Below are 27,688 nucleotides of genomic sequence, written 5' to 3'. Positions count from 1 at the left end.
GCTCAGGGCTGCCTTCCCTGAATGCACACTCGCTCTCAGTGTTAGCCATTCAGACAGGCAGAAACTCTGGGAAGGAAAGGGAACAGTCTCCTTTTGTAGTTCCAGACCCTGCAGGTCTATGAACCTGAACTCTAGGGACAGATCCCAACAGATTCCCGCACAGCGCTCTGTCGCCCGGCTTGCCCCATGTACTAAGGTGCCTGGTGTCATCCTTGCTGCGCTGCCCCTCAAGCAGACTGGAGCCGTTGTCTGGGGCACCTCCTGAGCTAAGTAGCAGTTAGTGCAAGAATGACTGGGACAAGGTCATCCAGCAGCTTGCCCCTGGTTTTCAGTTCAGATTTGACAGTGATACAGGATCATGATGGGGTGAACTCATGACAAGCAAGGAATTTGTTCGTGAAGAACTCACTGGTGATGCTGTTTCCAAATGGCCTCATTTCTCCTCAGATGGACCACAAGCTTCTCAAGAGAACCCCAGAATCACAAACTCTGAGGACTTGCCTTCACTCTGCTGGGTGAGAAAGTCCTTTGGGAAGTCCTGCTTCCCCACCACAGGAAAAAAAAGCAGGACAGATGAGACATCAGAAAATGCCATTTAGATTCAAGCACGATGAAATTTTGTCAAGCAAAAATAGTCTTTATTCAAATTTAATGGAAACAGGGGTCACTATACTTTGCAAGACGGGGAAAAATAAAATTAAAAAAAATTCTTTTCTTTTGTAATATAAAACAATATAATCACAATACCAGAATATGGACTCTACAGTTTACTTCCTATGGGCTATGCAGGTATCAATTTCTCTTGACTGTGCTATTCACAACGTTGGTAAGTCCAGAAATAGGAACCAAAGTGGCGGGAAACTGAAGACTTGCACTTTCACTACGTGGCATACATCAAAGGGCATCGATTCAAGGGCACACGGCTGAACTCACCACACCTACCTATGCCATCATTCCAGCCCGAGAAGCCGTCCGGTGCCGAGCTCCCTTTAGCCATGGCCAGGCCTGAGAGCCAGGGCGTTTGGATGTCCTACTGTGAGTCAAGGGAGGTTTGAGGAGCTGCTTTTCAGTGGAGCGGGAGACTGGCGCCAGGAGGTGGTGCCGAGGAAGCGCTGAGATTGAACAACTGGAGACACACCATTCGGGGAGTTAACTGTACAGCAGTGAGGGTGTTCTACTTCACTCTTGGGCTACAGCTACCAACATGTACAAAAGACTTCTCGGCAGTTCCAGTGTGGCAGAGCCAGTTAGGACCTTGAGTGGGACCTGGATCTCGAGCGGGAGGGCGACCTGGAAGCAGACCTGGATGGAGACTTGGACCGAGAGCGCGTTTTGGAAGCTGACTTTGACCTGGAGCGCGACTTTGCGGGGAGACTAGGTTTGGATTTGGAAGTGGATCTTGACCTGGCTCGGGGCTCTGGATTGGGGCCTGCACCTTCGCCCTCAGACCGGCCTTCCCTCTGGCCAGACTCTGCCTTGGCATGTTCCCGCTCCTTGGACACCGAGCGGGATGGTGACCGGGAGCGGTCGGTGTCCTCCTTCTTCTTCTTGCTGCTGCTGCTGCTGACCTTGCTGTCACGCTTACTGCCATGCTTGCGGCTGCGCTCGCTCTTGCTGCGGCTACGGCTGCGGCTTTCTTCCCTGCTTCTCTTCCTGCCCTTCCGCTTATCCTTGCTTTTGCTGCGACTGCGGCTGCGGCTGCCCCCTTTGCTCCGGCTTCGGCTCCGGCTCTTAAGGTTCTTCTCCTGGCTGCGTCTCTTCTCCTGGCTGTGACTCCTGCTCACACTCCTTCGCTTCTCCTCCTCTGCTCTTCTCTCCTTGCTCCGGCTCCGACTTTTACTGTCATGGCGGCTGGGGCTGCGGCTCTTGGCTTTGCCAGCGCTGTCGTTATTCTGGAGCTTGTCTTCGGCATGGTCTTTACTCTTGCTGCGGCTCTTGTCCGGGCTGCGGCTGCGGCTGCGGCTCTTGTTGTCTTTGCTAGGGCTCCGGCTTTTCTCCTTCTTCCCACGGCTGCGGCTCTGGCTGCGGCTGCGGCTCTTACTGCGGGAGTGGGAGCCTGACCTGGAAGACACAGTGCTGGGTGAGAAACAGCTGACTAGACCCCCTCCCTGCAAGTCAGGGAGTGGAGAGAGCACAGGGCACGCAGGGCTCGACATACTGCGTGGAAGCAGCCAGGACAAGGGAAGCTGCAGGCCCACCTGGATCGGGATCGGCTCTTTGAATGGCTGCTTTTGCTGCTGCCGCTTCGGCTTCTGCTCTTCCGGGAATGTCTGCTTCGAGAGCGAGACCTGTGGAAAGAAAAATGAACTTTTTGAGACAAGGTCTCATTAACCTTGGCTGGTCTGGAACTTGCTAGGTAGACCTGGCCTTGAACTCACAGAAATCCACCTGCCTTACCTCTTGAGACCTGGGATTAAAGGTGTGTACCACCACACAAATTAGAAAAAGAAAATTTAAAATGACCAACAGAGGACTTGGGTTCAATTCCCAGCACCCACATGGTGACTCACAACCATCTGTGACTTCAGTTCCAGGGAATCTAATACCCTCCTCCTCTGACCTCAGCAGATACAAAGCATGGACACAGTACACAGATATACATGCAAAGCAAAATACTCATATACATCAAACAAACAAAGATTGCCAATAAAAGGCTGTCTAGAGGGGCTGAAGAGCTGGTTCAGCAGTTAAGACCACTGGCTGCTTTTGCAGAGGACCCAGGTTTGATACCCAGCATCCACATGGCAGCTCACAATGGTCTATAATTCCAATCCCAGGACTCATGATGCCTCTTCTGGCCTTGACAGGTACCAGGTGCACACAACACAGACATACATGTAGGCAAAACACCCATTTACAAAGAATTTTAATTATATAAAAAGGAGGCCTATCTAGAGTCAACCAAGACATTTCTTCAATCAAAAACCATCTGTTCCACACAACAGTTGGGCACAGTGTGCATGCCTGTAATCCCAGTGCTGGAATCCAAGACAAGAGGTGGGAATGATCCAGGTTAAAGAGACTTAACAACTTCTGTTACATGACTGAGCTGGACCCTGGCCAGGAAACACTCCAGCATAAAGACATCCATGCAGCAACCAGGTAAATATGAATATGGCTTTGATATTTGGTAAAGACACGGTATGTATTGTCTGTGTTCTTGGGGACATTTAGGTAAGTGCTGTAACTTATGATTCACTTGTAAACACAGCATAAACATAACAGTCTGTAATGATTACAAAGGAAGGAAAGAAAATAAGGCAGGACACTGCAAACACATTCAAACTGGTCTTTCAACGCTGAGCTCTGGAAATGACCATGAGGAAAGGTATGGGGAAGCAGTAAAGTGCATTCGGATGGAAAGCCAACAGAGACTGAAGACACAGGGCTCTGGTGACAGCTGACAGAATCAACCTGAGCACTAAAATCAGGACCACAGTGGACTCCACCCACCAGCGAGAATTCATCCAGAGACACCATTTGTCGTTTCTAGACATTACTCAGTAAACACAGCTGCGACTTATGGTATGACAGGAATTAGGTACAGAGCACTACTAAGGCCATAGCCTTGCTGAAATGAGCCCCGTCTTTAACGTTGCAAGCCCTAGCCTTGAGTTCACAGGAAATCTAAACTGTGGGAAAATTCATGAGACTTCAACACAAATGTATGAAAAGTTGTAGCTCTCTACTCCGGGAAAGTCACCCTCACCCAGGCCTTCACCTGCTAGAGAGACAGCCCTGTGTACCCTGTGAACTCTGTCTCCTAGGGTCCTTACTGACTCCCGGGTTAGCTGTGCTGGGTCACTGCCTGTTTTCTCCAGTGGAGGTGGGTCAGGTCTGGCCGGTGATCTCCACTCTTGAGCCTTGTTCATCAGGAAGAGAAAGCACAGGCACCATGACCACACTGCTTCTAGCCCAGGCTGTGACTCAGCTCTCCAGAAGAAAGGGGAGAGCCCTGAGTCCTGCCTCTGAAAGAGGACTTTACTTCTGTTTGCATCTGTGATGTAAGAGTTCCAGAGTTTCACAAATAAATGTTTGGTTCAAAGTCCTGAGTACTGACCCACATGGAACAAGCCCCGAGAACCCGACAGGAGAGGAGGAGCGCACTGTCCACGTTAGCTGGTGACCGACTGGAGCGCCCACTCCCAATGTCAACAGTACCTTGAGTGACTCCGGCTCCTGGAGTAAGACCGGCGCCGTCTAGAACCTGGCTTGTCTTCAACTAATCGGATTTTTCTGCCGTTGACTTCAGTTCCATCCAACTTTTCCAAAGCTCTTTTCATATCAGAATAAGACACAAATTCAATCACCCCTTCATTTTTCCGTCCCTTGTGAGCATCTGCATACGTCACTTCTCCTGCCTGACGCATGTAATCCTAAAGAAAAGACACAAGTTGAAGCGGACACGCCAGCCACAGCTGTGGCGCCAGCGGCATGGCAGTAGAATTACCCACGATCCTTCACGGCCACAGGTCCCGGGCCTCACTGTCTCTCAGAGTCAGTGTGGCCCAGTCAGAGACCAGAGCCAGAGCTGACATGTGAACAAAGGAGTAGAGGAAGGGATTGAGAGGGCTGACTGGCCTCAGCTAAACCCCAGTGTCAGTATGTAACACACTTGATAGACCTTTGTGGTCCGTGTTCGTTTTGTTGAGTTCTGTCCTGACCAAGTTTATAAACACTGCCATCTTATGCCATGTCTGTCAGTGTCTCAATGTACATCATCTTCCTGGTCACCATCCTGCACATTTCTGAAGGTTTCTCAATTGTCAAGAGTGGAGGTTACACCTAGATTTCGACCTTTATTCATAATCCAATCAAGAATGACTCTGCACAGAATTTATTTGACTTATTTGCAGAAGTATGGGTTCTGGATAAAGGGCTGGGAGCCATCCAAACTAGGACATGATTAAGTGAATGTGGTCATTAGTCATGGTTAGACCAAAATGGGATTACCCTGACAGAATGAGGGTGAAGATACTGGTGAAAGGCTGGGCTACTGCTACTATTTTCTAATTTTTATTTTATGTGTATGAGTGTTTGCCTGCATGTATGTTTGTGTACCACATGCGTACCTGGTGCTCTCAGAGAGGACAGAAGAGTGTGTTGGGTCTCCTGGATTCAGTTATAAACTCAGAGATCTACCTGAGTGCTGGGATTAATACCATGCCCGGCTGACTGCTTTGAGTCACCATGTGGGTGCAAATCCAGCTCCTCTAAGGAGCAGCAAGTATTCTTAACTGCTGAGCCACCTCTTTAGGCTAATAAATGGCTCCTAACAGCAGCTCCACAGCCAATGTTTAATCATGTTTAAAGTGCTTACTCCTAATTATGATCACACAGGCAGATAGAACTGTACCCAACTTACAGATATGGACAGTAAATTTCAACAAAGTTGTTTATCTGCTCAAGGTCAGTGAGGTATTCGTAAGGAAACAGAGCAGTAAGAATCCAGTACAGAATTATTGTTTTTTTGTTTTTTGAGACAGGGTTTCTTTGTGTAGCTTTGGAACCTGTCCTGGAACTCACTCTGCAGACCAGGGGAGCCTTGAATGCAAAAAGATCCACCTGCCTCTGCCTTCAGAGTACTGGGATTAAAGGTGTGGGCCACTATAAACTGGCTGGAATTGTTTTTTCATGAAGTTGGGGAGGGTTAATACAGACATATCATGGCTGTGAGTAAACCCTGTTACTCTTAGCCAGGTGTGGTGTCGTATCCCTTTAATCCCTGCACTTGGGGAGGCAGAGGAGTCGAAGGCCAGCCTGGTCTACAGAGTGAGTTCCAGGACAGCCAGGCTACACAGAGAAACTATGGAATTGCCTCTGGAACTCTTTTCTTTTTTTCTCATCTCATCCCTCTTCTCGTCTCTCCATCTCGTCCCTCCCTCCCTCCATCTCTCCCTCCCTCTCTCTTTCGAGACAGGGTTTCTCTGCATAGCCCTTGCCATCCTAAAACTCACTTTGTAGACCAGGTTGGCCTCCAACTCACAGAGATCGACCTGCTTCTGCTTCTGGAGTGCTGGGATTAAAGGTGTGAGCCACCACTGCCTGGCTTCCAAATTCTTAATCCTACTCCACTATATGGGTGAAACTACCAATTCTCCATGGTAACAATATGCTAAGCATTTCCAACTCAATTTATATAATGAGATATAAATTTAAGGAACACAGCCCAGGTTATACAAAAAAAACCCTGTCTTGAAAACAAAAAGGTTTATTTATTTTTACTTATGTGTATGGGTGTTTGGCCTGCATGTATGTCTGTGCACCATGTGCATGCCTGGTGTCCAAAGAGGCCAAAAGTGGGCACTGGATTCCCTGGGGGAGCTAGAGACAGTTGTGAGCTACTACATGGTGCTAGGAATTGAACTTGAGTCCTCTGGAAGAGTAGCCACTGCTCTTAACTGCTGAGCCACAGCTCCAGCCCCAAATTATAGATTTTAAAGAATAAGATATCTTTAATTTGTTTAGTGTTATCATTTCCTTATTAATAGCCAATATTTTCTACACCTAGGACCCTTTAGACTTTAAAAATTTGTTTTAATAACTCTGAATAGAAATTAGTAGTAACTCTAAAAGCTGAGCCTGGTGATATAGGCCTGTGATTTTAACTATTCAGGAGGGGTAAGTCCAAGGCCTACATAAACTAGAGTGAATTCAAGGCCAGCCTAGGCAATTTAGTGAAAATTAACTTCAAAAAAGGCAAAATTATGCATACCTTTAATCCCAGCACTCAGGAGGCAGAAGCTGGTGGTCTCTAGATGAGTTCAAGGCCAGCCTGGTCTACACAGTGAGACTCTGTCAACATACTCCCCTTGCCCCCTGCACAAAAAGGGAGAGAAGGCTGGGCATATGGCTCAGTGGTATAGCACTTGCTCAGCATGTGCAAGGTTCAATTTTTAGTATAAAAGAAATTTATGAGCTGGGCGGTGGTGTGGCACACATCTTTAATCCTAGCACTTGGGAGACAGAGGCAAATGAATCTCTGTGTGTTAGAGGTCAGCCTTGTCTACAGAGTGAGTTCCAGGATAGCCAGGGCTACTCAGAGAAACCCTGTCTCACAAAAAAAAACAAAAAAAACAAAAAAAAAACAAAAAAAACAAAAAACAACAACAACAACAACAAAACAAACAAACAAAAAAAAACACAACAACAACCAACCAAAAAAGAAATTTATGTTAAATAAAATTAGATTAAAACTCCATTTTGGCTGGACAGTGGCAGCACATACCTTTAGTTCCAGCACTCAGGGGCAGAGGAGGCCAGACTGGTCTAATGAGTAAGTTCTAGGAGAGCCAGGGTTTACACAGAGAAACCCTGTCTCAAAAACCTAAAGATAACAAGAATGTAAAGAATTCCTAATTCCTAGTTACTCTTTTCTCAACTCATTTTGGTTTAAAAAAAAAAAAAAAAAAAGGAAACAGAACACTCCTTTCATTTGTTCTAAGACCATCAGGTTAAGTAAGACACTACTCAGCACGTTTCCTGTCCTGCCAAGACTGAAAACCAACACTGTTCTCAAGAAGCTAACTCGGGCATCCTGGACAGCCACAGCAGCATGAGAACTTAACTTCTCATTCTTGTGCTGAGCTTCGGTCCAGAACGTTATGTGCCAGCCAGGTAAGTGCCTATCACCATGCTACATCCCAAGCCAACCCTGGGCCTTTTAAGTTTTTTTTTTTTAAATTAATTTTTTTTTTTTATGTGCATTGGTGTTTTGCCTAGTGTATGTGTGTGAGGTTGTAGGATTCCCTGGAACAGGAGTTATACACTTGTGAACTGCCATGTGGCTGCTGGGAATTGAACTTGGATCTTTTGGGAGAGCAACCAGTGCTCTTAATGGCTCTCTCCAGTGCCCCTAACCCTGGGTCTTAATTTTTGATGCCCAAACCCTTTCAGACTAAATGTTTCTTTCCTTCCTTTTTTTTGAGGAACGTCTATGTAGTCCCAGCTGGCCTTAACTTTTAAGAGCTCTGCCTGCCTCTGCCTCCCAAATGCTGGGATTAAAGACATACGACGACCCCCTTGCCCAGCCCACAGTAAGTATTTCTTGACCCCCACACCCTTTCTGAGATAAGGTTTCACTTCTGGAACTCACTATGTAGCCCTAGCTGGCCTCAAATTCATGGATCTTCCTGTCTTGACTGCTTATCCATGCATAAATACCTGACTGAGAAACAAATCTTATAAAAGAACACAGGCTGAACAGTTTCACTGTGCCAGCCCACACTGGAAGCTGACGGTTTGCAATGCTCCAGCCAGATTTATAGAAACATGGGTTGTTTTAGTTTTTTTCTAGCAACCCCACCCCATTCGCTCCCTAGAACACTGTCTGCGATGAAAAATTCCAAGTAACACAAAGGATCCGTTGGAGCAGTCAGCCTCCTCATCTGTAAGCAGGAGTGGGGTCTGATGCCTCTTTCACTCCTACAGACCTTTACCTGGAGACCTGCCCAATGCTCTGGTGGTTTCCAAGTATGTAACCATTACACTGTGAATGCCCAGGCCTGCACAAATGACTTGTTTCCTACTCTTACCCATGCCCAACCTTAGCTGAGGAAATTAATGAGGCCCAAACCTTTAGGTCTTGCCAGCTGCACCGACTTGACAAATTCTCCACAATAAGTCTGTACTCTGTGCGAGTAGGAGGACCATATTTATCTCGACCACTTCTTCGATAACCATATCCACCTTTAGAAAGTTCAGAAAGACAAGATCACTAAAGTGTACAAAGATGATACAGCACACATTCTTCAAATAGCTAACTCAATGCCGCCCTCCAAACAAGAGCATGCATATTTTAACTTTAGCCTCACCTGTTTCTAGAGTTTAAACATGAAAAATTTACTATGTTATAGGCACACATATTCACCAATTAATACTTATATTTTAAAACTTGCATGTATAAATTAACAGATATCAACAATTTAGAAAAAGCAAATTATTAAATCAGTTACCCATGGTGATTATATTTTTTGTGAATATTTCACAGGGAAAAAAAAAGAAATCAATCTCATCTGTATCTAAAGGATCCTCACCACCCAGGTCTCATTGAGTACGACTGGATTCCTATTTTTGGTCAGCCAAGGGCCACTCACGGAAAGGTAACCAAGGTCAGCAAATGGAAGAGGAGGCCATCTTAATCTCAAAGGATTCTTTTAATTAAAGTTGAGGTCTTTGTTAAATATATGTCAGACAATTAATTGCATTACAGAGGAAAACAAACATCAAACATTATAAAGTATTAAAACAAATTCATGCCATTGAGAATTAAAATTTTCATTTGCAATTCTGTATTTTAAAAGATACAAATATGTCCTTCAAATGCTTACTGCGGCCAGAACCGTAACTGCCATCCCGACGTGGGCCTCGAGCATGCTCAACAATGACTCGCTCACCACAGAGGTCTTTGCCATTCAGTTCATAAACAGCATCATCTGCATCACGCAGATCATCAAACTCCACAAAACCATACCTACAAGAGAGCAAACAAGATCTGGTTAGCACCGCTGGCAGCCAATTTCACTAACATGTCAGAAATCAATGAGGTTCATGCTTAGCACAGGCTGGGGGTTGCAAACTAAGGGCCAAGTTTCTCTTTTTTGTAGCCAAAACCACCTTGTCTGGTGCCAACAGGCAACTTCAAGAGCCGGAAGGCTGCGTAAAGTCTAGCAGGAAGCAGCAAATACTTTCAAGGGCTGCTTGGTTTAAGAAATCAAAACTCTGAACTTCATAGGACTTGATCTGTGATATTTTAAACCCCACATGAAAACTCACCCTCTTGCAGTTTTACAAGTGTACCTTAGGTACAGCTGGGCCTCCACTAATGCGCTGTTTTATTAACTGTTAAGTCGTGTTCAAAGTAAAGCGGGTAAAAGTCACAGTATCTGAAGTCTCTTGTGTCAAGTCTTTTGTTAATTTTTTGAAAGTTCCTGTTTTTCTACCTAAACAAATCAGTCACAAATGAATGAACTATTCTAGAAATTACTGGAAAAAAACATCTGGAGCTGCTTACTTCCCCGGGGGATTCCAAGCTCATTTCCACGGTGTCTGGAGATAGGCTGGAGTGGTCTACATACAACTGTACAAGTGTCTGCACAATGTATTACTAGGTACTTTCAAACAAGAGTTACAGTGGTTTAATACATATGGGGGAAACCGCCCAAATCCTTTTAATTCCTGCTATAGACTACAGTTTGTTAAGTAAAGTACAAAGTTTTAAAAATACTTATAAGCGAGGTTAAACTCCCTTGAATGAAGACTTAGTTTGGTCTATGAGAGGCCTGCTTTGTGAACAGTCTGTATCTAAAAACCAAAGTCACCCTTCGGATCCTGCCCAGTCACAAAGGAGTTACAAGCCAGTTCATCAGACTCTTGCAAGCTGTGCACACAGTGCAAACGGTGTTCCTCTTTAAACACAGTGACACTGGACACAGGCCACAAGACTTGCCTGGAACAACAAAAATCCCAGGGTTTTTTTTCTATGTGTGTGTGTGGGGGGGAGACAGGGTTTCACTGTGGAACCCTGGCTGGCCCTGAACTCAGCGCCCCCTCTGTGGCGCTGATACCCTCTGATACAGGTGTGTATCACTGTGTAGACCTAGTCTAGTTTCTTGAGTTTGCAATGCACTAGTTAAAATGTCAAATGAGAATATAAAATTGCTGAAATTCACCTTTACTAAAGAGTTCTTTCCAAACAAATCTCTCAAGGTGACAAGGTCCAGGTCAAGCTTTGGAGAGTTAATTTTTTAAATCACAGTTTGTTAGTTTTTTAAATGTGTGCATCATGGCTCCTGTGTGGAGGTCAGAGGACAACTTGTGGGAGGAGTTGGTTCTCTTCTTCCACTACATGGTCCCAAGGATTGAACTCAGGTAGTTAGCCTTGGCAGAAAGTGCCTTTATCCACTGTGCTATCTTGGTGGTCCCCCCTTTTACTTTAGACAGTTCTTTATGCTAAAATGTCTAAGTGGCATTCAAACTTTTAGAAAAAATCTCCATTAAAAAAAATGAAACAAAGTAAGACACACCTAGTTACTTAACAGGAAGTGTTTTCAGAACACTTGCCTATGTAGCTCTGTGGAGTCCTGGAATCAGGAGCAGATTAGTAAGAATGGTCTTAAGGAAGCATGCTTTTTGCATTTGTCAAGGCAAATAAAATAAAGCCTTCCTAACCACTCATGTTCAAAATGGCCTGTCACTAAAAACCCTTAACAGACACTGTATTGCAGCTGCCTTTCCTCTTCCTAGGTAAAATGGGTCACCAGGGAAATGATTATTTAACAGTGATAATTTGTTTCTTTGAGACAAGGTCTCACTATAGCCCTAGCTGGCCTTGAACTCAGAGATCCACCTGCCTCTGCCTCCCATGTAAAGGCATATGCCACCATACCTAGCAAGGTAAAGTTTTTCAAAAAGCAGATTAAAAAACAAACAAACAAACAAAAACCCCCAACTAATCCAACACTACTTTACTTCGGCTTGGTTTAGGATCTATTTAGAAAGATCATAAAATATCAAAAAGAACAAAGTATGGTCCTTTCTGTAACTGTGTAGACCAGTCCTGGACCTGCTCTGCTCTCCTCTGCTCATGCTAATCACTGCCCTTGGCACCAGGTGAGAAGCAGACACCAAGTAGAAGGATGGGCAAGAACACTTGTCATGAGCATGAGATGGCTTTCTCTCTCTAATGGTACCCAATGGCTCAGTACCCGTCAATGATGAATATGACTTAATGTGAGGTCATAACAGCACCGACTCCTAAAGACTAAACAAATAAATTACAGGAAAGTAAAAAAAATTCCCCAAACACTTAAGGTTTATAATTACAAATCACAGAATCACAGAATCCAAGACCCTAAGCTCTGCAGGGCAAATGAGCCAGGAGCCCAGCTGCTGTGGTCTCAGTGAGGCTTGAGCCCAGCCCCTTGTGTGATGCAGCTCCCCGCAGAGACCCCCCCCCCATCCTATGGCTCACATGCAGAGCTCGTGTGACTGACTGTTCAGGGAAAGCAGTGACACCTATTTAGGGGAGGCACAGTCATTTAAACATAAATCAATGCTCAGACAGACCAGTCTACCACTGAGGCTGAAGCAGGATGTAGGGACAATTTATGATGCCAGAGGAAAATAGCCCCTGTAATCTTTCCTAATATTTATTTCTAAAAACTCCACAGGGGGTCATTTAGTACGGTGGGGTACTTATTCAAATAGTTGACTTCGGTGCATTTTAATTCACAGGAAAACTTGGTGACTCCTCTGTGAAAAGCTTAAAAATCTCTTTGGAGTGAATCAGACATCAGATTGTCACTTCTGCCACTGGCATACTGGGTGGAGCTGAAATCACAAAAAAATCCAGAGAAAAAGCAGAAATGGTGGGGAATTCTGGTTCTGAGGACAGAACAAACACTAGGTCAGGGTGTTTCTACTAAAATGTATGTTCTCTCATCTTTGCTTTCTGTGAGCAGGTCCAGTGAATGGGCCCCTGAATAGGCAGCAGCCTGGCTAAGTAATAAAATGTCACCTACTAGTCATTCTAATAAGGTCACTATTCTAAACAATGTGACCTTATTCATAGCACTCAAGAGCCAGGTACCAGAAACCCTGTTTCACAAATGAGAAACTGAGGCACAGAAGTTAAATAACTCTCATTAAAAACTCAGCAGGGCTGGTGTGCAGAGCTCTGACTCACAACTATATTAAGATGGTAGCAAGCCCCAGTCTGGCTATAGGCCCGGTTCTGTATAGAATGAACTCCACAGCAAATTGATTTTACTTGTTTGTGCCCAATTGTCAAATAAGAGTATATACTACATACAACTAAGGTTTTGTCTCAACATCAAGAGTATGATAAATGAGTGAATAAATTTAACATTTTATTGTCTAAGGTATTTTTTAAAACTGTGGGTCCCAAATTAGTTTTAAATACCTTAGCAATCCTTCAGCTGAACTTTCCTACCTTTGAAAAGCAAATCTTTCTGGTATCAGATTTTTAAAAAACCAACCTGCACCCCTCTTCTTTAATTTTGTGTTTTGTTTTTTTGAGACAGGGTTTCTCTGTGTAGCCTTAGCTGTCCTGGAAGTCATTCTGTAGACTAGGCTGGTCTCGAACTCAGACATCCACCTGCTTCTGATCTCCCGAGTGATGGGATTATCACCACTGCATGGCTAATAAATATATTCCTAAAATTAAATATTAACTTGAACACCACCCGCTTTGTACTTTACAGCAAGTAACATGACAATTCTCAAACCCCCAAAAAAACAACAACAAAACTCTTCTTTGGAATATCCTGTGCAGGTTGGGAAGGATCTGAGGCATACATGTGACTTTAATCACATTACAAAGCACCTGTGGGAGCTGTGAGCCTCACCAACATGACTTGGACAGCTACATTTCTCTAACTCTAACCTGCCACTGCTGTATTAAGAGCATGGTTAAAGAGACTCTAGTGTTAGACTGATGAGTGTGAGGAATTGGGGAAAAGGAACTTAGGCCCAGGCCCCATCTAGCAGAGACTGCTTAAAAAGCTACACCTCAACTTCCTCCAGGGCGGCAGTCTTTCATGCTGGCCCTTATGCTATGTGTAAGCACTACTACACACACACAACACTTCAATTAACCAAAAATCTTCCTTCAGTCTTTCTCTACTGCCTCTTCCAGAGGGTTTTTTCCTGTGGTCTGTCTGGGTGTATCCTGACAAATAGTCAAAAGAATGGGGGGGGGGGAGCTGGTACCCCTTCTCCTTTGTGGAGCTTTATGATTCTGAAACAAGTCCAGTGAGGTACCTGGACAGCATAAAGCGAAGCCATGTCGCACCCATGGCTGCTCAGATTTTGGTCCATTCTTACTCCTGTGCAATGCTCTCGTCTTCCCATGCACAGCTGGTGTACTTCTCAGGTTATCAGTCAAACTGAGAAAGTACAACTGGAATGACATATTGATTTCAATACAAGGTCTAAGAAATGCTCATTACATTTCTTGTAAGAGTTATCACCCAAGTTCACACTGCTGCCAAACAGGCTTTCTCTGACCCCAGTACTTTCAATACCAAAGGTCCTGACCACCACCAGGTTTGCATTTCCTTTATGTTCTACTGAAGAGGATGCCACTTATCTCACCCTCTTCAGAATAGTTTAGGGTTGTGTCTTCCAAACACCCTCGCTCAGCAGAGACTGGAGAACAGGCCTAGGGGAGAAATGATAAGCATGGCTGGTCTGGAGATGAGCTACTCCATGACTGATTGAGCAGGTGTGACTAGGGGGTGCTGCTGGGGAGTGGATATGAGGAGCAGGGAAAGCAAGCCTCCATGCGACTGCAGACACCCACCAACACTGCTTACCGAGGAGCATGCCTCGGGCGGTCTCTCAGTAAGGAAAACGTTCCCCTTTCCACAGTGGATCTCTGCTCACCTTTGTCCTAAAACTGTGCCACATGCTTTTCTTTGTATGTGGACATGACAGTCCTCAGCCAACCATCAGCAGGATGTGAGTTTTGCTTTCCCAATGTGGTGAGCCATTCCCACATTCACTCATTTTCCTTGTAAGAACCGAACCTCTCCATGGCTGGTCAGGATTAGGGATGTTGCTGTAGCCAAGGAAAAATTTTCATCTGTTGAAGTTAACCCACAGGGTGGCTTGAACCCTCAATCTAGAGTCAGTAGCACTGTATTTTGAGGGCAGAGCCCTTAAATCTGCCCTGAAAGAAATGGTATTCAGTGAACAGGAATCAAACAGCTTTCTTTCAAAGCACTCAGTTGATCCTAGGCTTCAGCCAACTTGGGTCTTAAGAGGTGAAAGGGTACATTGACAGGACAGTACAGAGTAATTCTTGGTAGCTGCATCAAGTGCACAGAAACCCGTAGAACAAAGACAGTTCTACAGTCAACTCTCAGTGCTCAGGTGAGGCCAACTTGGAGAAGCGTGTGAATGAGAACAGTGTAACTGCCCTGATTCCACAGGTCTGCAGCATTCCAGGGCACCAGCAGCCAGACCCTCATAGCACATTAACCAGTGTCATATTTACTGCTTAGCATCAGTGGTCATGGGTGTGAGGTGACTTCCGCAGTGACTGAGGGAGTTTACAACCCACAGTGGCAACTGCTGCTCCAGGAGCAGGTTCCTGAGACCCTTTCCTATTCTGAGACAGGAAGGAGGCTGCTCTTGGCTTTCTGCCCTCCCTTTCTTTAGTCTCAGAGGAGGGAGGGCCATCAAGGCCACCAGAGAAGGTGGAAGACTTACCCGTGCTCACTCAGTGGCAGAGCTGGGGTGCGACTTCAGGGCTCACCATTACCCAGCCTGGGGCTCTTTCACGTCGGCAAACTGGCAGTTCCCGCACACCAAGAGCTCTCTGATTAGAGCTAGTGTGGATTCCTGGTCTGCAAACGGTTGGCACAGCTCAGTCTGCACTTGATCTTTCCCCACCTTCAAAGAAGAAAACCTACCTCATGATTTCTCTCTTCCAGAGCCCCTGATCACCTGACTCACTCCCAAAAACCTTGCAATCATTTCTGACTATTCTCCTCTGCTTCTACCGCGTCTACTGCCAAGTTTGCTAGTTTTCTCATTGTGCTGGGTCCTTGGAACTGTTTCTGTCTGATCACAATTCCAGACTACAGCTATTTACACTCAGGCAACTTGTCTCTTATGTTGTAGTGGCGAAAGCCAGCAGCAAAATTACTCTGTTGCTTAGAAATCTATGCCTCCTAATATTTTTATGTACTTCTCAACACTTAGACTATACAAGCTAAATACTTTCAACCTTCTTACTTATGGCCGAGAAGCACCTCCTTCAGGAAGCCTCAGAACCTTGCGTGCCTGATGCTCATCCAGCCATTTCTCTAGCGCTTCCATCAGTTTTATGTCTTACAAGGCAATAGTCTTTTCAAGCCTTGTTTCTTTTTTGTTTGTGCTTATCATCAACTATGAGGGCTTTCACTTAATAAAGAATAGCACCTACTGGGTATCTAGCATAGTGCTGGCTCATAGTAAAGAAATACTTTATCTGTAACATTTCATTTGTTATTCATAATAAAATCGAAGAGTGAATTATTATTTTCACTCATGATGAGATAACTAAGGCATGGAGAGGCCAGGCAGCTTGTTCATGGTCAGGGAGCATTTAAGTGGTGGAGCTAGAGGTGAACCCAGGCCCAGGTCTCTTGAATCCCAGCTTTAAGCCACAGATCCCAAAGCCTTTGAAAGGCTTCTCTAGTTCCCCACAACCCAAAGAGAATCTTTTCTATTTAATAAGTACTGCTGCTTGACTTAACCATAATCTAACCTCAGATAAGCCAGGTGGTAGCAGTTTTTTTGCACAGCAGGGTGAAGTCTCCAGAGAAAAAGGACATTGGTCTTGGGGTAGGGTGAAGCACTCTAAGCTGGGGCATGAGACAACCAGGTTACTTTCACTCTTGTCTTTTGGTTCCCATTAGCCAGTGTCAGCCATCTGGTCCTTCCGAAAACATGTGTGGGTTCAGAACATAACAGACTAGAAGAATAGAGGAAAAATAAGATTATTCTGTGCAATCTCCATTCTGGAGGTCCCGCATCAACCCCTGCAGTCTGTCTTTGCTTCTAAGGATCAGTAAAAATTAGATAAGGCTAAAGATATTTGGACCTAGTTGTGGTGACATTGAGTGATCACCAAAGATATTTCTTAAGGATACATTTAATTAGCTTTGCAAAGAAATGGTGATTGGGACCAAAATATTTGTATTTATGCATGAATATGAGGAGAAAAAAAAATGGGCCAGAAGTCAAATACTAGGTTTACAGACTTCCAAATACAACTTCAGCAGCAATGGATGACACAACATCTAAGACCTGATTTAATGTTAATTCCAAGCTAGTCCACCCCACTAGGACTCGTTCTTCAAATTCCTGTCATTAACCAACTCCTATTTTTCTATGACTTGCAATGTGTCAAGCATTACAGGAAGCACTCATTGCGTTACTCTGTCTTCCCAACTCTTGAGGTCTATTGCCAACTCCTAGACAGACAATTAAGATCTGGAGCTGCTGCTGGGTCTGGCCAAGGCTACTCAAAATTCTGAGATTCTTCAAACTCCGATCCTAACCTAAAGTCTACATCCCATCAGGTTCTGCCACCTCTCAGACCAACAGAAAGTAGTCCTTAACAAGAACATCTGGAAAAATAGGGGCTCCAGGAGGACAGGCATAAGAGGACAAATGCCCACATGCTGACCATAGCTATGAGCACAGTAAAGGCAGAGATGCCAATCTGTAACTGGAGTGTGTGAATTCTATTAAGTTGTAAATGTTTTCTACTAAGTTACTAGTGGAAACAAAAATAACTACAAGAATTTCAACAGTTTGAAGGGCTCTGACCTCATCAATGGATTAATCCAACTCATAATCTGATGGAATTATTAGGAAGTAGTGGAAACTTTGGAGGACATAGATCATGGGTATGTATTTGGAGGACTTTTCCCCTTGTTTCTCTGCCTTTTGGTCATCAAAGGTGAGCAGTCTCTATCACCACAGGTTCCAAATGACAAGACATTCTCCTTAACAAATGCCCATAGGCAAGGAACCAGCTGAGCATGGACTGAAACCTCTAAAATGGCAAATTAAAACATGTCTTTCTTCTTTTAAGTTCATTTGCTTGGGTATGTAGTTACAACAATGAAAAATGACCAACATGGAGTAAACCATTTGATAAAAAAAAAAAATGACAAAGAAATAGGTAAATTCAAGTCTCTGGGTTTGTTTTGATTTTTGGCTGGAGACTGAACTCAGAAACTTAGGCTTGCTAGGCAAATACTCCAACGAATTAAATCCCCAACCCAAGTTTAGGTCTTAAGCCACAGTGCAGATACCAGATCACCTCAAGGAATATTCACATACTAAGGTGAGAAAAATAGAAACATTATAAAAAACTAAGTAAAACTTACTCCAGAGTAAGTAGATTTTTAAAGTATTACTTTGTAATTGTTCTAATGGCCTATCTGCCAAGTTGCTTCCATCATCCTAAACTCTTGAAAAAATAAATGCAGCAGGCTGGTGGTGGTTTGGCTCAATGGTACAAGGGATTGTGTAGCCCTGGCTGTCCTGGAACTCACTGTGTAGTTCAAGCTGTCTTTGAATGCAGAGATCCACCTGCCTCTGCCTCCTGAGTGCCAGGATTAAAGTCATGTGCCACCTCCCTTGAAGCAACACGGTTAAAAGAGCCGAGTGTGCTAAACTGCTTCCCTGGGCCCTTACCATATTCTCAGCCTAGGAATGGGACGCCTAGAAAGCAACACATTTGTAAATAAATAATTTGTAGATCAAATTATACTAACCATAACCTCTCTGTCATTACTAAATAGTTGTTTTAGAGTAAAAAGCTGCTTTCCTTAAAGGAGTATGAAGCAGTGGGGGCCCAAAATTACACCTGTGGCTCTTTTTCAATTTTCTGACACTTAAAAAGTCTCACACTAAAGTTTATGAAGCTCAAACCACAAACTAAATGCAAGTTTACTGACCTCATTATTACCAGTTCAGAACACATCTCTAGAGACACAAAATAACATGCACCACTTAGGTCCATTATGTCCACTCACCACAAGGATACACTTAACAAACAGTGCTACCCAAATCCACACTAAAACCACACACAAAGCCGGTTCATTCTCTAAACAACACAGGGAGCAGGTTGTAAGGTGTTAAGCTCGCAAGGCTTACGCCTCTGGGACCACCTTGGCTGTTTACAAGTCCATCTTAACTGCCCCTGGGTAGCTGTCTATTCTTTTTCATTACAATTGTTAGATGCCAATGCTATTTCTTGGAGATACATTTTCCCCAAACTGGCCATTTTATTATTTAAACAAAAATTTCAAGTTCTTTTAGATCTACTGCCTCACTGCACCACATGATGCCTGTGGAGTCTTGACCATCTGGCCAGGCTGTTTTCAAAGCTCTCCTCAGTCCCCTCTTCTCTCTAGTTCTTGGAGGGCTCTTCTACCATTAGCTCTCATGCCTGGCATTAGCTATCACCTCTAGCCTGGGTCTTTCACCTCAGCCCAGAAGAGTTACCCAGGGCCTTGCTTTAAAATATGGCTATGTAAATCCAGAGCACAATCCGGCCCTTCACTCGAAGGCTATTCTAAGATCAGAGGCTGTAGGGAAAACACTCAACTATGTGCTGACACAGACACATCCTAGTCCAGGTGGCCATGACAGAGAAGCCTGAGGAGCGTTAACCTAGGACTCCCCATCCATTCTCTACCAAAGGCCAGTCAATATTATAAGCACAGCCTGTGTCACTTTAGGTTCAGTGGTTTAGTAGAAGCCTCCAGAAGACTACAGGGAACCCAGACTTGCCCCTTCAGGCAGGAAAGGAACAAGAGCAGAGAGCCTGACTGTCACAGCAATGCTACAGCTGGCATGTGAACAAAAAATGACCTGCAGTTGCCAGAGCTTTCAAAAATTCATTCTGTAATTTTGGTTTGTCAGTCACATGCCTCAGTTTCCATGTTAGCACAAACGAGGGAACCCACTCGTTTATGAAGTGCTTTGATACAGTTGGTTGAAATAGCAACTACACAGGGTGCGATGGATGGGACAGTGGGCAAAGGCGTCTTCCAGCAAGCCCGACAACTTGAGTGGAATCCTGGGAAAGGGCAAGGTGGAAGGAGAGAACTGACTCCCAAAAGTCTTCCTGTGATCTCCACACGTGCTGTGGCATGCCCACCCCCATAGATGGATTTAAAGAGAGAGAGAGAGCATACAAATGCAAGCTGTTAATGTTTTCTACTGTTTTTAGAGTTCAGTGTTAGCTCACCCATGATAATTGCCATTCCCCATATTCTCTCAGATCCGTGGAGCACTTTTTTTTTCTGTTTAAGTTACCTGGAAGCATTCCCAAAACTCCAAGAACCCAAACCACACATGTTATCCAGTCTACATTATGTGCTCTAAGAAGAGATCTTCTCACAGCCCTCTCATCTGTGTAGTCATCTTAATGAGAAAAAGAGGAATAAGACATGAAGACTGGAATTTTAAAATGTCTTGACCAAATAATTACATGTAATGTTTATTCATAACACAAACCAAGAAAACAGAACTGGAGTCAGGGTAATTTATGTTAGAAATGTTTAGATATAATTTAAAGTATAGTCTTGTTTCTTGATATTGATTTCTCAGAAGAGTTTAAATCCCTCATGTTTTGGGGGAAGAAGTAACATAATAAGATTGACTGACTGCATCTGTAATAGTTACATGACTACCAAAACAATGACAGAACATTACTTCATCTGGGTCCTGTCCCGTCCTTTCCTTTTTTAAGGATCAAGTCTCACAGGCCTGGGCTGCCCTCAAACTCCCTGAGGAGTCAGACACTTTGCTGTACTCCTGATTCTGCTGCTTCCACCTCCCAAGTGCTGGGATTACAAGCGCATGCCACCACACCTGGCTAGATTTTTGTTTTTGAGACTGGATCCCCCCCATCCTCCCCTTTCTTTCTTTCTGAGACAAGGACTCATTTCATTGCCTAGACTGGCCTTCACCTGACTATAGCCGGGACTATCTATCAGTAGACACCACCATATCCAGCTTCAAGCAGGAAAGGTGTTAAACAGTACTATGACTCAATGCCGGTAAGGTGGCCATGTGTGCATTCTTAGCTTCTGCTGGTGTTCTTGTAACTGGTATGGTTCTTTTTGTTTTTTGAGACAGAATCTTACTATGTTGTCCTGTCTGGCCTGAAACTCACAGAGATTTGCTTGCCTCTGCCTGTTGGGATTAAAAGTCTGCACCACCATGCATTAAGACCTTTGTGTGTTTATTTCCACTGGGACTAATGAATTTTATTCTATGAAATATGTCTTAAGACAAAATGCCAAAAAAAGGTTTTCATGCAGGATATCCAACCAAGGTTTATTTATAACAGCTAGAATTAGAGGACAACCTAGGGGAATAGCGTAGACAAAGCACAACTCAGCTAGACAAGGAATTTTAGGCAACCAACAGAGAAGATTTCAATATAACAAGAGAATTACACAAGACAAAAACAAAGTGGCACACAGCACATGGGGATGTACTAACTGGGAGTGTTTGCTTAGCATTCATGAAACTCTGATTTTGACCCCGGCCTCAAATAGATAAGGTGGCCCATATCCAGAATCCCAGCACTTGGGAGGGAGAAGGCAGAGATATTAGAAGGCTATTATAGTGGGTTTAAGGCCAGCCTTGGCAACAAGAGACAGGGTCTAGCTGCAATATGTAGTCCAGATTGGCCTTGAACACACAATCATTTTGCCTCCCCCCCTAAATGTTAGGATTACCATAATATATCACCAGAAAGCCTCAAAAGACCTTTAACATCTCCTTTCTGTTTTTTTTTTTTTTGGTTTGTTTTTCGAGACAGGGTTTCTCTGTGTAACAGCTCCGACTGTCCTGGGACTTGCTTTGTAGACCAGACAAATCTCTTGAATTTACAGAGATCTGCCTCCTGAGTGCTGGGATTAAAGGTGTGTGCCACCACCATCCAGCTTCCTCTCTAGTTTTTACATTGTCTGAATTACCGACAAGCTGCACATAATCTCTAAGTCAAAAGTTACTTTGTAAAGTTCTTAAAACTTGGTAGGCTAAATGGAAAAAAAAAAAATCACAATGCTCAAAACAGTATAATACAGCTTAGTTGAAAATTCAGAAAACAAAGAGTTCTTAAACAAGGGAAGTAAAAAATATTTGGGGCTAGTGAGATGGCTCAGTGGTTACTAACATTTTGGCTGTCTTCCTGGAGGACCTAGCTTCCGTTCCCAGCATACATATGGTGGCTCACAACTGTCTGTAACACCATTTCCAGGAGATCTGACAGCCTTTTTTGGCACCAGACACTCACGCTGTACAGACATATATGTAGGGAAAACATTGGTATACATAAAATTAAACAAATCAAAACCGATTGGTTTGGAAATCAAGGGCCACCAGAAAACATAAAAATGCATTTATATTTTTATGCCCCTAATCCTAAAAATGTGTAAAGTTTTACATAAAGAATATTTTCCAGTGCCACGTATGTATAAAATAGTGAAAACCAATAAACAATCCAAATGTCTAACCTAATTTTAATTGTATACCCTAAATAGAATTCATATTGTAGCAATTCTATAGCTTTATTATAAAGTCATATTGCAGGAGTTGGAGTGTAGAGTGACTTGTCTATGATGCATGGAGCCTGGGGCTGGATCCCTAGCATAATACAACACACCATACAAGGCAGGTTGTTGGAGTTAGAGAATATTCACAAAGACAGACAGTCAGGCTTTTAGGCAAACAGGCAATAATGTGTCACATGACCCCAAATTGGTTGAAAAAAGAAAGAAAAAAGAGGGGGGGAGAGACAAGAAATATATATATGCATGTATGTATAGCTGGGCATGGTAGCAGATCTCTTTTTGAGTTTGACACCAATCAGGTCTACACAGTGAGACCCTGTCTCAAAAAAAAACAAAAAGGAAAGGAAGAAAGAAATGTATGTGTGAAAGATGTAGATGTGACAAAAGGTCACGTGCCCCAAATGCAGGCAGGATCATCTCCGCATGACATTTTGTCCCCCTTCCTCTATGTTAGAAAAAAGTGAATCATGTAAAACTGTCATAATGAGAAATATATTGTGTTTTGAAGAAAAAGTAAAATATGATTAATTCCTAACCAGATTCAAATGCTTAAAAGAGACACAGTTCAAGTGGCACACTCCTCTTAAGGCTGGAAGAGGATCTTAAGGTAGTGGAGTAGTGGGGCTTTGTAAAGGGAAAAGCATAGCCTTGCGTCATCACTGACTGGTGAAGCATTCACCTGCTATTTGGCAGTGGCTCAACTCACCAGAAACCCATAACCTGTAACATTAGCTTAATTAGACTTCCTTCATTCTCCCTCTAAAGGGCAAGCTCCCGAGAAGGCTTCAGTCCACGGAGAAAATGCCTGTGGAGGTTTTGAGGGTGGCAGGCATTCCTCTCGGCAAGTAAGGCCCAGCGGTGGTGATTACGATGGGGAAACAACAAGGACCTAATTCACTGCAGAGTTTTAAAACACACAGACCATGAGCTTCATACCACTCTAATTTTAAACAAAGGTAAAGACAAAACCTACTAAGTAATACTGGAAATGAAAAACAAAACAAAAAACCAACCACCAATTTAAAGTTTTCTATTGAAACACTAGCCACCTACCATTTCACTATCACGTCAAATACAAGCTCTGGCATTTAGAGCTCACATTCCCTTGAATACTTTAACGTGTGACTTTAGCTAGCTAAAGAAAGAAAACCTCAATGATTTGGGAACTTATTCTTCTAGCTCCTAAGCAAGTAAATCAATCACCTAAGGATGAAGTAAGTTTTACTCAAAAAATTAAAAGATCTGTGACTGAATTTTTTTTTTTTTTGAGACAGGGTTTCTCTGCGTAGCTTTGCACCTTTCCTGGAGCTCACTTGGTAGCCCAGGCTGGCCTTGAACTCACAGAGATCCGCCTGGCTCTGCCTCTCGAGTGCTGGGATTAAAGGCGTGCGCCACCACTGCCCAGCCTGTGACTGCAATTTTAAGATGTTTGTGGCAAGAGAGAAAATTTTACAACAAAGTGATTAATAAAAAAGAAAATCTCTTTACTCTATATGTAAATCAAAGCCAACAAAAGCCACCATAAAGCTGAAGGGACAGGAAAAAGCACTAGTGGTTTTGTTTCCTTGAGAAACCCCCAGAATTCCATCTGATCCACTCTTGCCCACTGTGGCACCAGGTGGACTATGAGGCAGGTAGAAATGTATGGTCATTATGGCCCCAGAGAGATTTGCATCACACCTGTTGTCCCTGGAAGAGCCATCTGTTTCCAAGTTCTCTAAACCAGAGGCAGGTTGCCTGGCATAATAAAGTGTCAAGCAGGGGAACACTGAAGTGCTTGTATGCTTGCCTCCTTCCAAGAGGCCACAAAATCCTTTCCTGGAGATTTAAACTCTATTCTGCAATTACAAGGTATGTTACCCCTGACCTAATTAATTCTCAACTTTATCCACAACCCATCTGCCAACACCTGCAAGATATCTCAACTTAACAAATGTGAACTCTCTAGCAATTCTTTAAAACCCTATTAATTCAAAATCTATTCTAGAGTTTCAATCCAGAAGTATTCAGACACTTACTTCCCTGTAAGGAAGTCCACCATCACCCCAGGATGAAGACTATGAACTTACACTCACAGCTACTGAATGATGCTATGTCACATTGTATGAAATTAAGATGCCTGTCACACCTATCTTTAAATCTCAGAAATACTTTCCATTCCTTAATCCAACCTTGATCTATCATGATAGATTTCATGCACATCATCCATCATTTGACAATCTAAGAATCAAGAGTTTCTAAAAGACTCAGGCAGTGAGGGTCCTCAGAGTGTCTGTCCTCTTAGCACTCCGTGGATTGCTTCTGTTCAGGATTTAAAATTTAGTGTAAAACTCTTTTAAAAAAACTTATTATATTTACCTTTTATATTTATTATTTTAAATTTACTTTTATGTGTATGGATGGTTTGCTGCATGTATGTCTGTGCACCACATGCCTGCCTGGTGCTCAAGGAGGTCAGAAGGTGTCAAGTTCCCATGAACTGGATTGCTAGTTGTGAGTGCCATGTGGATGCTGAGAATTGAATCCAGGCCCTCTGGGAAAACAGCCAGTGCTCCTAACCATGGAGCCACCACTCCAGCCCCCCAGTGTAAAACTCTTTTTTGGTTTTCTCAAGACAGAGTTTCTCTGCGTAGTTTTGGTGCCTGTCCTGGATCTCACTCTGTAGACAAGGCTGGCCTTGAGCCTGCCTCTGCCTCCCGAGTGCTGGGATTAAAGGCGTGCGCCACCACCGCCCAGCTGTAAAACTATAATAGTAGTTTCCAGTCTGGTGTTAAATTTCTAGATCCTTCACGAAGTTTGACCCAAGCTAGAAGATATCTTACAATTGGTTCTCAGTGGACCACCTCTTCATGAATTAAAACATAATGTTTCTGGACACTTCTCTTTCTTCATTTCAAGCCCTAGTAAATCCAGACTTCAAAGCTGATTTTAAGAAAAATTTATTCTGGGCTGGAGAGATGGCTCAGCAGTTAAGAGCACTGGCTGCTCTTCCAGAGGACCTGGGTTCAATTCCCAACAAACACATGGCTGCTCACAACTCTCTGTAACTCCAGTTCCAGGGGATCTGACACCTTCACACAGACATACATGCAGGCAAAACATCAATGCACATAAAATAAAACAGTTAAAAAAAGACAATTTTAGTAAACTATTCCACATTTTACTTGTCGGAGTTTTAACTGAGAACCAGCATTCCTAGATTCAAAATGCATGTCAACTGTTACCAGTTTAGTTAGGAAGAGTAGTTCTGTCGCCTTCCTCGACTCAAGGAGCACATGTGTGCATCCTGTTGTGGGGGGTTTAGTAATACATCTGATCGACTTACTCCAACTCTCATCCACACCCCGAGAAAAGAGTCATCACCAAATATACTGTTATCAAACACTTAAGAGCTGAGGTGCTTCCTAATGATGACTTCAGTACAGTGTACGGCAAAAGTATTCTGCCTGATCTTCCTCTTCCAAGTGAATGAGAAAACAGGTTCAGAGAAACTAAGTCACTTGCTCAAAGAAACTTAAACTGAGTACCCAGGATTTGACTCTCACCGATCTGGCTTCCAAAACCCATGTTTCCCCACCAAAGTTATTCTGTCAACTTACTTGGGCTGTAGGGGGAAAAGGAGGAGGGGGTCAATCTCTCACATGTAAGGTAAGTACCACAAAAAAAAAAAAAAAAAAAAAAAAAAAGCAAACCTCACGCTGTCTAATACTTTCTGTAAGAACTGTAAGGTCACTAACAAAATGAGAAACTGTCTAAAACCTTTATGCGAATCTAGTAGTCTAAACATTTCATCAAAGTCTTCTCAGCACGGCGATTCTTCTAAGTATCAATTCGAAATCCCGACAGTCTGAGAACGTGTTGGCGGCTCATGTGCAACTCATACATACTAAGGGTTATTTCTTCTCAAATGTCAGTTACTACTGGTCTCATTGGACCAACGGCAGAGTCTTAGAAACAAAACCAACAACAGACAACAAAACCAAGGACTCCTCAAACACCCAAGGTTTAGTGCCTCCAATGCCGTTCCGCTGCTTAACGTCTTTCAAGTCCTACCTAATATTTCTCTGCTCCCAAGCGAAATATGCTCGTATCTTCTCCAGGCCGGACAGCTCGTCCGTGTCCCCTGCACCTGGTAGCCTCTGCTAGCCCTGTTTCGCCAAAGCAGATTAGGAATACAAGTCCGGCCGTACGGGGAAAGCTGTTAAGTAGGCAATTTCGAGATGTGTCTCCACCTGCACCAGGAGTCGACGCAGACCTAGCCAGGGTGGCCACTACCCACTCAACAAATCCTACAACAGCAGTCATTTTCTGGCAACCGGAGAACCGAAACCACAACGTGGAAACTCTGTACGGACTCCCCCAAGATAACGAGCTAGGACTTTAATTTACTCTCGTAGAGGGAGCGGGGCAAGGCTTTCAGCGCGGCAAGAAGATACTTTCGAAACTGTCACTACACTCCTCAAACTAGAGTCTCCCGCCCAAAAAAAGTGTTGCACACGGAAAAGCCAGAGCTCCCGTCCCCAAGAAACACGCGCCGGGAACCCTCTGGTCCGTCAGGCTGGGGACTAGGGAGAAGGGAGCCGGAAACCTCGTCTGCTCCCAGCAGCCCCAGAGCGGGAAAGGCCCGCCTCTCTCCGGAGACGAACCAGGCCTCGGTCCCGCGGCCCAGCGAGAGGAACCCGGGCCTCCCCGGCGCCCCGAGCCCCAGCCCAACCCGGGCCGCCGTCCCCATTATCCCGCCACCACCCCCGCCCGCGCAGGCGCAGTGGGAGCCGGGCCTACCCGCGCCCCCGAGGCGCCGCCGCCATGGCAGAGCAGAGGAGGCCGGCGGCGGCGGCTTAGCGCCCGGAGAGCGCCGCGCTCGCGTCCCCGCGGCCTCCCAGCCACCGCCGCGGCTCTGTTAGCGCCCCCCCACCCCCGGCCGGCCCCTCCGCCGCCCTCCTCACCCGTTCTTCAGATCCACCTCCAGGATCTTCCCGTAGCCCTTAAAGAAGCGCTCCACATCGCGCTCCCGGGCCTGGTAGCTCAGGCGGCCGATGTACACCCGCGGCATCCCGGCGGCGGCTGGCCCCGGCCCCCCTCAGGCGGCGGCCGGCGAAGGAAAAGCGCGGCGGCGGCGGCGGTAACGGGCGGGCGGCGGGACGGACGCAGCCGAAGCCCGGCGACGTACGCGAGCACGCAGCTCGAGAGCGCGCGCCCCCGCGGCCCGCGCCCTCCCCCTCCCCCCGGGCGGAGGAGAACGGGAGGGAGCGCGCGCCCGCTTCCCGCCCGGCCAGGGCTGGTGGGGGGGGCAGGGGGAAGGGCCTTTCTGGAGGCGCGCCGGCGCGGGGCGGGGCCCGGCCGGGTGAGCGACAGCTGAGGCACGTCTTCTCGCGAGCTCGGCACGGCGTCCGCCGGCCCTTCCCCCGGAAGTGCTTGCGCGGGTGCGCGCCGAGCCGGTGTTCTGGTCTTTGTCCTTCTCTCCGGGGCTGTCTCTGCTTCGGAGCGGTTTGCGGCGCGACGTTCGGAAGGGAGGTCTGTGGATCCGTGACCTTGAGCCCGTTTCCTTTCCTCTCGGGTCTCTGAGCCTC

General features: G+C 45.0%; 1 protein-coding gene across 1 annotated transcript; it reads right to left on the bottom strand.

Moving 5' to 3' along the window:
* Positions 1 to 616: 616 nt before the first annotated feature.
* Positions 617 to 27,291, bottom strand: Srsf4 (serine and arginine rich splicing factor 4). Its single transcript, XM_028887581.2, has 6 exons — positions 27,065 to 27,291; positions 9,330 to 9,472; positions 8,576 to 8,688; positions 4,162 to 4,376; positions 2,199 to 2,288; positions 617 to 2,061 (listed from the first exon to the last, which is right to left on the bottom strand). Exons 1-6 carry the CDS (start codon positions 27,169 to 27,171, stop codon positions 1,248 to 1,250), a joined length of 1,482 nt encoding a protein of 493 aa, XP_028743414.1. The 5' UTR covers positions 27,172 to 27,291; the 3' UTR covers positions 617 to 1,247.
* Positions 27,292 to 27,688: the final 397 nt, after the last annotated feature.

Source organism: Peromyscus leucopus, chromosome 2, assembly GCF_004664715.2.
Source record: "Peromyscus leucopus breed LL Stock chromosome 2, UCI_PerLeu_2.1, whole genome shotgun sequence".
Classification (NCBI taxonomy): Eukaryota; Metazoa; Chordata; class Mammalia; order Rodentia; family Cricetidae; genus Peromyscus; species Peromyscus leucopus.
The sequence above is the reverse complement of the archived record's forward strand: the minus strand, read 5'-3'. Positions and strand labels throughout refer to the sequence as shown.